The sequence below is a fragment of the Peromyscus californicus genome, unplaced genomic scaffold (assembly GCF_007827085.1).
Source record: "Peromyscus californicus insignis strain IS unplaced genomic scaffold, ASM782708v3 Scaffold_17__1_contigs__length_78620276, whole genome shotgun sequence".
In the NCBI taxonomy this organism is placed as follows: domain Eukaryota; kingdom Metazoa; phylum Chordata; class Mammalia; order Rodentia; family Cricetidae; genus Peromyscus; species Peromyscus californicus.
The window spans coordinates 9,797,082-9,809,832 of NW_026294469.1; the positions used below are offsets into that span (position 1 = coordinate 9,797,082).

A 12,751-nucleotide genomic window follows, 5' to 3' on the forward strand; every position below is an offset into this window, starting at 1 on the left:
GGTGGCCGCGGTGTGTCCTCGTCCTCCGGGAGCTATGGCGGAGGCTACGGCGGAAGTTTTGGTGGGACTCTGGCTGTGTCCGACGCGCTGCTGGCTGGCAACGAGAAGATCACCATGCAGAACCTCAACGACCGCCTGGCCTCCTACTTGGACAAAGTGCGCGCCCTGGAGCAGGCCAACGGCGAGCTGGAGGTGAAGATCCGCGACTGGTATCAGAAGCAAGGGCCCGGACACTCCCGCGATTATAGCCACTACCACAAGACCATCGAGGACTTGCGTGACAAGATTCTTGGTGCCACCATTGAAAACGCCAGGATTGTCCTACAGATTGATAATGCCCGCCTGGCTGCAGACGACTTCCAGACCAAGTTTGAGACAGAGCAGGTCTTGCGTCAGAGTGTGGAAGCCAACATCAATGGCCTGCACTGGGTGCTGGATGACCTGACCTTGGGCAGGACTGACCTGGAGATGCAGGTTGAGAGGCTGAAGGAGGAGCTGGCCTACCTGAAGAAGAACCATGAGGAGGAAATTAGTGCCCTGAGGAGCCAGGTGGGTGGCCAGGTCAGTGTGGAGGTGGATTCTGCTCCAGGCATCGACCTAGCCAAGATCCTGAGTGACATGAGAAGTCAATATGAGGTCATGGCTGAGAAGAACCAGAAGGATGCTGAAGCCTGGTTCACCACTCAGACGGAGGAGCTGAACAGGGAGGTGGCTGGCCACACTGAACAGCTCCAGATGAGCAAGACGGAAGTCACCGACCTTCGACATACCCTCCAGGGTCTTGAGATTGAGCTGCAGTCCCAGCTCAGCATGAAAACCGCTCTGGAAGGCACGCTGAGAGAGACAGAGGCCCGCTATGCAGTCCAGCTGTCACAGATCCAGGGTGTGATCAGCAGCATCGAAGTCCAGCTGAGCGATGTGTGTGCTGACACCGAGCGCCAGAACCAGGAGTATCAGCTGCTCATGGACATCAAGTAGAGGCTGGAGCAGGAGATGGCCCCTTACTGCAGCCTGCTGGAGGGACAGGAAGCCCACTACAACACCCTACCCACCCCCAAGGCCATCTGAGTGGATCCTGAGACTCCCCTGGGGGGGGGGCGACTGGGTTGATATATTTACTCCAGCTCTTCCCTTGACTTGCCAATAAAACTGTCCTCCAGGGGAAAAAAAAATTAATAAAAGAAATATTCATAGAAATTGGGAGAATTTGACAAATATAGGATTAATCTGTCAAAATGAGATGAGCATATCCATGTATACATTTAGCTCAATTCCAAGAGAACAGAACAAACAATACAAGATTACTCTCTACGGTCCCCAATGGATTATAGGTATGTCCCCTCCGAAATAGTCCTTCCATGAACTCATGCAGTCTGTTTGTGATTAAACAATAAGACAGCAAAGGAACGTATTTCTCTTATTAGTCTCTGACAATTATGATTACACAATTTATTATCTGAGAAGAAGAAAGATGTAGTTACAGATTGGAATTTTGTCCTTTATAAGAAGGGATAGATAATTTATTTTTGATAGATTTGGAAATGATTGGTATACCTAATTTGCTTATACAATATATGAAGCTATCTAGGAAAATTCATAGACATTTTGATTCATAGATGCCTTTATCATTTTCAAGTGTTGGTGGAATTCACTTTGCTGAGGCTAAGGCTGAACACGCCTGATCATTACCATGTTGGATTTCCATAATATACTCCAGCAGTCTCTACTGAGTTTTTAAGGAACTTATTTGAGAATTTGCTTTCATTTATAAAAACCAGTATTAAGAGTTAGTTGTAAATGCTGCTATTTCAAGCTCTCCTTCACTAGATAAAAGCATATAGTTAACTTGATGTTTAACATCAAGCATTTTCATAAGAGCTTCTGTTCTTAATTTTCTCTCCTAGCTAATTGTGGATATTATTATTTGAAGAAGTAAGAATGTTTTTTTTTTCTCTTTTGGAGTTAAGCAGAGCACAACAAACTGTCAGAAGTCTTGCTTAAGACCGCAGAGAGTAATCTTGTGTTGTTTGTTCTGTTCTTCTAGTATTGAGCTAATTTTCTCAATAATAGCAGCAATGGAAATAACAAATATAAAAGCTTCATTTCCCCATCCTTCAAAAAGCCTTTTAGCCTACTTTGAAATCCCCAAAGACTATCCAGAAAAAATACCTATCAACAGAGAAATGTCAAAGCTAATGCCCTGGTTCAAAATTAAAGCAGTGAGAAACAGCCTGCACTCCAGCAGAGAACTCTGCCTTCCCCAGGGCGTTCCTCTTGGTGATAATTCATAGACTCCCAGGGGCTCATTCTGCTGAGGCCACTAAGGTAATTTGCTTCCACTTCCACACATGGCATCTCCTTTCTTGTAATGGGGCAATAATCCAGGAATCGAGTGGGTGAAATACATAGATACTCTGCCCTATTTCCCTTGAATAAATAAAACAACTGCAGACGTTGCCTTGGTAAATACCAAAGCATTTTACTTCACAAAAGAGTCATATGTAGAAAATGAATTAAAGTCATAAAGCATGCACACATAGGAAGTGACCCTGGAATTCCAGAACTCCAAAGCACAAAGTGACCATCTGGATTTCACAACCACAAACATCACTGTCACAGTGTCAAAGGTGTTCTACCTGGAAGGGCTGAATCTTCTACTTGCAGCTCCCAGTAACATGGGTGATGCATGGGCCACAGGACTTAAAGGAAGAGATAAAGGTAAGCATTCTAGAATTCTACATTCTAGGACAAGCTCCAATAAGCACGTCCAGCCTGCTACCTAATACAAATTTGTATATTTAAAGCACAAGTTGCTTTATTTACGTATGCACTTATTTTAGGAGCAAACTGTTTTGTAACTCAGCTGCATTGATTTCAAGCATGAACCTTTCTAATGATTTTATTCTGCAGTGTCAAGAGTTTGGACATGACTGCCTGATCAGCTGCAGCCCTCTTGTTGGTCACTGTTTTGAGCAATATTGGTAGCCTGCCTAGAGAGCAGATAGATAGATAGATAGATAGATAGATAGATAGATAGATAGATAGATAGATAGAGACAGCAGACATATAAATAGACAATAGATTAGTTGAAGCAGTCTATTGAAAAAGAATCTCACTTCTTGTGTTTGAGATGCAAGTTGTCTGTGACTCCTCCCTTAAATTATAGATATTATTTGTGTTGTAGATGGACTACCTATTTTATTTGTGTGGTTCACTTAGGAAAGGGAGGGAGCCATATTCTGTGCTTTTATTCCCTAATTCAGGGAGCTCAGTTATGTTTCAGAGAAGTCCCCTTAGACCACAATATCCCCTTGGTCTGCCTTATGCAGAAGTTGGGAAGCCTGAAGTAGTTGATTCTTCTCATTCTGAGGTGAGCACAGATTTGAGGTACAGAGGGCATTCAGGAAACACTTGATAGATTCAGATAAATTCACCCTTGCCAAGACTGCCAAGGCTCCACATATACAAGCCTTTTCTATCCAGGCTTACCTGATCCTTTCCCGTTTCTATGGGACACTCTCTTAATGCAGCTCTTGCTTGTGTATGCATGTCTTAGAAGCTGCTTCTGAGACTGCACACCTATGATATGAGTTTTCACTTTCTGATTGGGCCACCATGCCAAAGCATAAATGGCGATGGAGAAGGATGTTTCCAGCAGGTAAAGAGAAGCAATGGTGCCAGATTTTCTTTACTACTCCACATCTTATCTTTACCACCCAGAGTTTTATACTGTCCGTTCAAGGCCATTGTGCCTCTAACCTTCAGGTGGAGTGGCTTTGTGTGGATGCCACGTCTTGTGGACTGCACAGGTCTTTCCAAAGGTAAAGTTGTTAAAATCTAAGCGTTCAAATGAGAGCTGAGGCCTGTAGAATGTGACTATGTCACAGGACTATGTCGTACTCTTTTACATGTGACTAGTGCCCTTCCTATGAAGGAACCAGGAAGGGTCCTCCCTCTGTGGATCAGAGCTTGTGTTCGCCAGACACACAATTTGCTGGTACCTTGGTCTTGGGCTTTACAAACTGACACAGAGAATGAGAAAGGAGGTGGATTCTGCAGCTCTGCAGATGGCCAGGAGGGAAATGATGTGATGTTGTCTTGATACTGGGATACTGTTTGTGTGGAACACCACCAACAGGTGGGGCATCTGCAGATACGAGCATCAAACAACATGAAGATATAAACCCTAGTGCCACAAAGGGTCCATACAGTTGGCAATGTTGGTTTGGGTAAGAAATAATGGGGCTAAGTAAGAAGATAAACCCATTCATTCATTCAAACATTAATTCAGTCTCTAAAATTAATTGTGTGTCTAATATATGCCAGGCTAGGAACTGGATTATAACATCATAAAACAAAAAAGAAAGTAAACATCTAGTGAAAAGAAATGTTCCTTCCTCTAGGGGCATATTTTTGTGGGGAGGTAGGCCATGAAGGGAACAGCCGGCACAGTAACAGCACAAATCATCAGTTTTAGCACACAGTCACAAAGCTGACTGTAATGTTTCCTCCTTTGTATAATGCTTGACTAAAATGTGTTTGCGAAGAAGGAAAGATAAAGCAGTCCCTAGTTGGTGTGATGTCTGAATGGAAGAGGGGTCTTCAAGGGTGACAGAACAATCCACAGTGACACTTGCAGAGCCCTAAGGAAGGTGCCATTTGCATATCAGCATGTGAGGCTGAGAGGCACACTGTCATTTCTGGGGCAATAAAGGTACTGATGCAAGAATGTGTGATGAGCCCTCTTCCCTCCCCTCGGGGACAGCAGTGCAGAGCTGATTTGCTGTTTTAAAGAGTTTTGCTTTATTTTTAGAATGAAAATAAGGCTTATGGCATTTCACATCTAGATGCTTAAAGTTTTTTAAATTATCAATTACAGAGCTCAGATTCTGAACTTAATGGACTGTTACTCTAGGTTCACCAGAGTAGGACTAATTTTCACTATATTATAATCTATGTCTCTAATTTCAGAATGACAGAAACTCCTGGAAGGTGCTATTGGACTTTTAAAACATTATCTGCTACTGAAATATGTGCTTCTGATTCAGAGTCTCCATGAGCATGAAGTCAGTCAGGCTTCCCTCTCCGCCATTAACTGGCACGTGTTGATTAAACACTAATGTGACCCCAAGGCAATTTCACTCAAGGTTTCTCTTTCTTTCTATAGATTTCATCCTTCCAAGCCGTTAGTTGAGCTTCTCTATTCTTCTGCTAATTATCTGAAGCATTATGATTTGAAATCTAAAACTCATAGAAGTCCTTCAAGTAGTCCTACAGCAGCAACGGAGATGAAGTTAAAATATAATTAAGAGTTTGAGAGGTTCTCATGGCTAATCTCGAGATTTCTAGACCTGAAAACACATCACTCTCTCCTTTGTCTGATTTTCCTTCTTCCTTAATTAGTTGATAAATGGTGAAGTCACAGAAAAGATTGGGGAATACTAACCATGCCCTTTCTGAAGAGAAATAGAGGAGTGGAATGGGGAGGGGGTAGAGGGGAGGTGAGAGGAGGGAATAGGAGGAGAAGAAGGAGGGGAAACAGTGGTTAGGATATATAATAAATGAATAAATTTAATTAATAAAAATCACTGACTGAAGCTGAGTTTTTAAAAATTATTTGATTTTTAAGTAACTATGCTGCCTGCTATTACCAGTCTGGAAGAAGTTTCCCCACCTTTCCTTTAAGCCTCTGAAATTGAGTGGCACCTATAGAGTAAGTCCAGAAGGCGGCCCTGATGTGGAACTGCCACTACCAATTTCAGGAATATAAAGTAAGTGATAGACACGAAATCTATCCTCCTATTTAGTGAGGAGATGAGGCCTTGGAAGAGTTAAAGATTCCTCTTAGAACAGAAAGAAAAATCATTAATGCGAGAAATCCACAGAATCTGCTTAAAGGGCAAAGAAATTTATTATGGGAGAAAAACTCACTGTATGTAGCAGAATTTTCACAGGTTCTAGAATGCTGGGGCACAGTCTCATGCAGTTCCAGATGTCCGAGTCAGTTCCTGCATCCAAGCCTAAGAAGGGGAGAAGAGAGATGCCTATGTGCATCTCAGGTCTTAAGGGTAGCTCAGAGGCCACACCCCAGGGGCATGTACTTCAAGATCATAGGCAGGTAGAGTGGTTACCTGCTTTGTCTCTAGGGCTACACTTCAGGGTCATAGAACAGATATCCACTACATCTCCCCCTTCTGTCTAAATAAGAAATTTATAATCTAATATAAAACTATATAAAATAGAAATGATTATCATGCATTATCCAGGAGAGGGGAAAGGTAATAACCCAAACAAAAAATAGAAATGCTACCAGCAAATCAACATAAAACAAGAGACACATACTAAAATCCAGAAATGCCCAGAACATAGGTAAATGTCATATTACAGAGAATACTCCAATATCTGTCCCATTCTAAAAAATCTAACTTTAGTCTCTGAAATGGTTATGATGATTATAATTGTAACTAACTAGTCTTCAACCCAATCAAAGACTTGATAAGGAACATAATAACACCTGAGAAAACAGGAGATACAAGCAAGCAAATTCAAAAAAATTGTGAGAATAGACAGAGACAGCTGGCAGCCTGGATAGTCACCTAAAATTTCTCAGCACCATTGGGGCATCCATTTTGGCTACAGGTCTAGAAGATCTGATAGATTATTTTTAGAAGCAGGGATTTTGAGTGACCATCTTACCCTGTCTTGGCAAGATTCAGTAGTCACTTTTCCTTGTGTCCTGCTCATCCAGAAAGGACAGGATGCACACTGTCAGCAGTCGAGGCAAGGACAGTTCTTTGCCCAGCAGGCTGTTTTGTGCAAAGAAGAAGACAAACTTCTAAACAAAGTATCTTAGAAACCCAATATTCTCTCAGGAGTAGATTGGTGTTGCCAGGAGCAATCATGTTTCATGTCAATAGAATTCTAAGTTATCGAAACATTTAAATGCCATATTCTCTAAGTCTATGAAGTGTTTAAAGATTACCTATCCATCTGACATAGGTTTCTGCAAACCTGGAAAAACATTCTACAGCTAACAACTGTAGAATGGCAAGCATAAATGACTATTAATCCGTAAGTCTTATCTACCTAAATAACCTAAGGACTAAGGCTTTACATTAACAAGGTAAACAGTCTGTAAACAGATGTACAGTATAAGGACAATGACTTCAAAATTGTGACAATACACAAAATATCTTAAATGGAGGTAGAAATGTATAGTGCAATATGATCACAATATCCTTAATATGTATCAATATACAAAATACCCTAAACAGAAGTAGAACATACATACAGTATGACAAAATATAATTTTGCATTTGTATCAATATACAAACTATTTCAAATAAGAGTAGGAACATGTGTACAATATGACAATTATAGTTTTGAATTTGTATCAATATACAAATATTCTTAATTAGGAATATAAAAATTTTTTACATTTGTGTCAATATGTAAGAATACATATCAGTGTAAACTATCTAAGGCTGATAGTTTGCTAAATTAATCTACTTTAATATCCTAAACCTATCTATTCCATTTTTTCTCCTTTCCAAACAGGAATTCTGAGTCTAATTTTTATTGTTCCTCCCTCAACCCTATAATAACTTATCCATAAACCCTAAGAAAATAAAAACTTTTGGGAGAGGGGGTATCATTTTCTTAAAACTGCTTCCTGCTCTTTCGGGGGTAATGATAACTCTGTAGGATCCTGTAAGAAAGCTAAATGGTTAAGTGTCAATATGACTAGCTGTAATGTTTGTAGCTAGTCTCAGAATAATGGATAAAGTTTTCTGAGGTTCTGGCTAGAAGTATAATATGAATGACCCTCTCATCTTGGAACTGTCCTGAAGAGTTTGCAGTCCAAAGCTGATCATTGAGTAATGTTCTTAGGCACAATGGCATCATTCCAGACCAGATAGAATCATTGTTGTGGGGCCCCATCTTCCTTCTGGAAACTTTAGAGGTTGCTATTAGAAACACTTATTTTTCACTGTGGGAAAAAATGAACACTATTAATATTAAAATGGAAAGTTTGGATTGAGGATGATTCAAGGAAAGATCCCCAGAAATCAAGGATAAGCATAGAAAGAAATAGAATTTTGACCACAATGGTCCCTAGATTATTGGTTTTCTTCTGTCCTACACTAGTTGGCTTTTCTGACATGAGACAGAATCTCCTGGTTTTTCTTTTAGCGACATGCTTGGGTTTAGAGGAAAGAGCCACATTCCAGCTCCAAAGCCAGTTTGATTTATAATTAAATCAGGACCATAACTATTCTAGAGTTAAAGAGATGTTGATGTTATGCAGTGAGATACTACCCTGTAGAGTATATTGGTACCAATAGGTCCTTCCCTTCTACTGTAGACATCTAGGTGTCTAAGGCCTTAATTTTCAGGAAATGTGTATTTCTATTATCCTGTAAAGAAAAAAAGCAGAACCCTGCCCTAACCCTTATTTGTTGAGTTTTTCTTACAACTTGTAGAATTGTCACATGGGTTGATGAGCTGTTACTTCTCCACATTAAAGAATTCCTCCTGTTTGAATCAAATATTTATTCATTTTGTTGGTATCCATAGCCTTTCTTCTCCTGCAGAAACAAAAGCAAAACGTCTTCCCTAACATAGGACGTATCCTGGTTTCCATCCCAAGGTCTACAAATCTTTGAAGAAAACTGGTTGGTTTAGCTCAGGAGTTTTTTCTGTTGTCAAATGTCTCTCTGCAGCTGTTGTTCCTTTCTCATTAGCACTGAGAAAATTCAAGGTTAATAAAGCAATATGTAATCTAGTTCTAGGGGTCATTGTTACCTTTTCCTGTTTATTTAGCATATACTTTAAAGTTTGATTAGAACTTTCTATGACTACTTGCTTGGCTTGTGGGATTGTGTGGTATACCTTTAATATGCTTTATGCTATAATAAGCAAAAAACTGTTTCATCTTATTTGAGACATGCTGGAGCATTGTCAGTCTTAATTTGTACATGTATTCTCATGGTGGCCGTAACTTCAAATAGGTGTGTAATTATAGAATCAACCTTTTTCAGAACTCATAGGAGTTGCCCATTGAAATCCTGAACAGGTGTCAACGGTATGGTGTACGTATTTTAATCTTCGAAATTCTGTGAAATGAAACACATCCATCTGCTGTAGTGGGTAGCCATTCCAGCTTTGGTCTGGAAGTTCCAACCCCCATTGAGGCTTTGGTAACTATCACGCCCACAAGGCGGGGCCAAGGGAGGGCCCTGAAGACCTGAGATCGGGTCGTGCCATGCGCTCTTGCTGCTGGGAGCCCGGCTAGCTCAGTCAGTAGAGCATGAGACTCTTAATCTCAGGGTCGTGGGTTTGAGCCCCATGTTGGGCACCAGATATTGGTGAAATTATTAAGGCCACTCCACATAGTTAAAAGGAGATTTATTTAATGGCATAACTTACAAATGAAGGGATAGGTAGGTTGAGGGTTCTGGGAAAGATGCAGCAGTAGTCCAGTGATGTTCTCTGGAGAACTCTCCTCCATCCACCTCTAGCGTCCGGGCTCCCAGCAGCAACAGAGTGCAGCAAGAGAGTGCAGCACGTCCTGATCTCAGGTCTTCAGGGCCCTCCCTTGGCCCCACCTTGTGGGCATGATAGTTACCAAAGCCTCAATGGGGGTTGGAACTTCCAGACCAAAGCTGGAATGGCTACCCACTACAATCTGCCAAATTTTATTTCTTTGTGTGCCTTTAGGGTTGCTTCCTGATGGTAATGCAGTTTGGTTTTAGAAGAAATAAGTAGGACTATTTTTTTATGATTTCCTTGGCTTCTTGCCAAGTGATGGAAAAGTTCCTTTTCAAACCTTTGCTATTTACATGGTGTTTCTTATGAAATTCTGATTACCTATTACCTATTCATAATAGACGAATCTCATCATTACTTTGTGCTAGAGGACATGACAGACCCATATGGGATCTGATGTGTGTTATATGTATATATATATATATATATATATATATATATATATATATATATATATAGGATGTCTCCTATTTCTGATGATTTCCTGTAATTGCATAAATAGTGAAGTTAATTCTGTGTCATCAGGAATAAATTCAGCAGTTTCAATATGTAAAACAACTCTCCCTGCATATTGAGAGTCACTGACTATATTGAGAGGTTCCGTGAAGTCCATCAGTACCATAAGAATGGCACACAGTTCTGACTTTTGTACAGAATTGAAAGGAGTTTGGACCATTTTACTTAAATCTCATGATTTATATCATGCTTTTCCTCATTTATTCACATCTTATAGAATATAGGGATTCCAGAGATTGGTTTTTGCCATACAATGTGAGGAAGGACCCATTCAGTTCTTTTTATAAATTCTATTCTCTTGCTTTTGGGATAACAGTTGTTAATCTCTCCCCCAAAATTACTGCAGGCTCTTTGCCAGTGTTCATTATCTTTCTGTATAGAGGAAATTTTCACATTAATTAAAGGTACTACAACTTCTGCGGGGTCCATTCCTGTCAATTGACAAAGATTTAATTTTTTTTTTAGAATCAAATCAGAGATATTTTCCACATATGTCTTTAATTTCTTATTCAGTTTACATGGTAGAAATATCCATTCCATTATAATATCCTCCCTCTGCATCAAAATCTCTGTGGGAGAGTGTCTGGAGGGGAGTATGACCAGAATACATTTAAGTTCTAGATTCACATGATCCACATGTGCCTCTTGTATTTTCTGCTATAGCCAATTCCTTCTCGGCTTCAGATGATAATTCTCTTTGACTATTTAAGTCCTTGTCCCCTTTTAGGGTACTGGACAAATTTACTAGTCTATTTTTAGGTATTCCAATGATAGTCTGTAAGTTGGAAATGCTTCCTAACAACTTTTGAAAATAATTAAGAGTCCACAATTGATCTTTCCTGAATTGTACTTTTTGGGGTCTAACTTTTTGTAGATCTATCTTATATCGTAAGTAATTAATAGAGTCCCATGTTTTTTTAAACAATAGATAGTTATATAAACAAGTTTTTGTGTCTGTCTCCTCTCTGTCTTTAAATGTCCTGTCTTTGCTATAACATGCAAGTCAAAGATGGAGAAGCCAGTTTCATCTTGCTGGGCACACACTGGTTCTCCCTTCTTATTTATTCAACTCCTGTTTAATACATGTGTGTATGTAAATGCAAATGACTTGGATTTAACCCTATATGTGTGAATGTAAGCTAGCTCAAATCTGTGTGAATGTGTATGTAACTTGGATTCAACTCTGTGTGTATGTTTATGTAACAAAGTACGAGATGGGTTGAATTCATAGGGAAAGAAGGACAGAGAGGAAGGCTGAAGCCATATGTGCCTAATGTAGCTGTGAATCTTTGGGACTGAAATCTGTTACAACAATGGTATATTTCAGACAAAAATTCCTCCAATCTCAGAAATGGAATATAGACTAATTCATGTTTCTGGGAATAATATTTTAAGCCTCTATAAAAAGTAGCCACCAACCATTCAGGCTGTACATAAACAAAGCACAAACATCATTGAACTCTCAGAAGTACCAACAGCCCTACCTTTAAAATGTCTAAATAAAAAAACTGTCTGGGTTGGAAAATGACCTATGACACAAGAGAAGCTACAAGCCTTAGAACAGCTAGTTCAGGAACAGTTAAATGTTCAACACATTGAAGAAATCTACCAGCTCTTGGAATTCTCCTGTATTTTTTATTAAAAAGAAATCTGATAAATGGAGAATGTTGACAGATCTGAGAGCCATTAATAAAGTAATTCAGCCTATGGGCTCCCTACAGAAAGGGATGATGCCCTTGCCCTCTCTGTTACCCAAAGAATGGCCTATTATAGTTACTGACTTAAAAGACTATTTCTTTACCATACCTTTACAAGAAAAGGACAGAGAAAAATTTGTCTTCATAGTATCTACTTATAATAATTCCCAGCCAGTCAAGAAATATCAATGAAAGACCCTCCCACAGCGAATGTTAAATAGCCCTACCCTATGCCAATATTTTGTACAGAAAGCATTGGAAATAATTGGTGCACAATTTCCACAATCTATAATTTATCATTATGATGATATCTTATTAGATGATCCAAAGTCAGATACTTTAGAAAACATGTTTGAAGAAGTAAAGAAAGTTTTGCCTTGCTGAGGATTAGAAATTGCTCCTGAAAAAATACACACATATATTAAAGAGTAGTTGAATAAATAAGAAGGGAGAACCAGTGTGTGCCGAGCAAGATAAAATTGGCTTCTCCATCTCTGACTTGCATGTTGTAGAAAACAGATAGGACATTTAAAGAAAGAGAGAGAGTAGACAGACACAAGAACTTGTTTATATAACTACTGTTTAAAAAACATGTTTTAAACATCAACCACGTGACTCTCTTCCATCTTGACTGGTGACCTTATCATGATGTAGGCAGCCACATGGCTGGCAGCCATCTTTTACTAAGGTTAAAGAGTAAACTTAGTCCTAATGACCTCTCTGTTCATTTTATCTCCTTCTAGACTAAGGAAGCAACAAGCCTCAAATATTTTAAATTAGTATGATCTGATTTAAAATATATTCTATATGGTGAGGTTATAAAGGTCTATTCAGATTAACAAACTTAACTTAGAGATTTATATCTAAGTACTTATATTTATATCTTTGCCAAGTGATCAATACCAAGCTTCCAGAGAATTTAAATAAATGGTGACATATATTTGATAAATAAGGTATTTGATAAACAAGATATATATTCTATAATGGAC

The 12,751-nt window shown here is 39.3% G+C and overlaps 1 protein-coding gene across 1 annotated transcript; it reads left to right on the forward strand.

Annotated features, from left to right (window-relative positions):
• The first annotated feature begins 468 nt into the window (after positions 1-468).
• LOC128112401 (keratin, type I cytoskeletal 19-like) lies at positions 469-978 on the forward strand. The gene has a single exon (XM_052741415.1). It carries the CDS (start codon positions 469-471, stop codon positions 976-978), a length of 510 nt encoding a protein of 169 aa, XP_052597375.1.
• Positions 979-12,751: the final 11,773 nt, after the last annotated feature.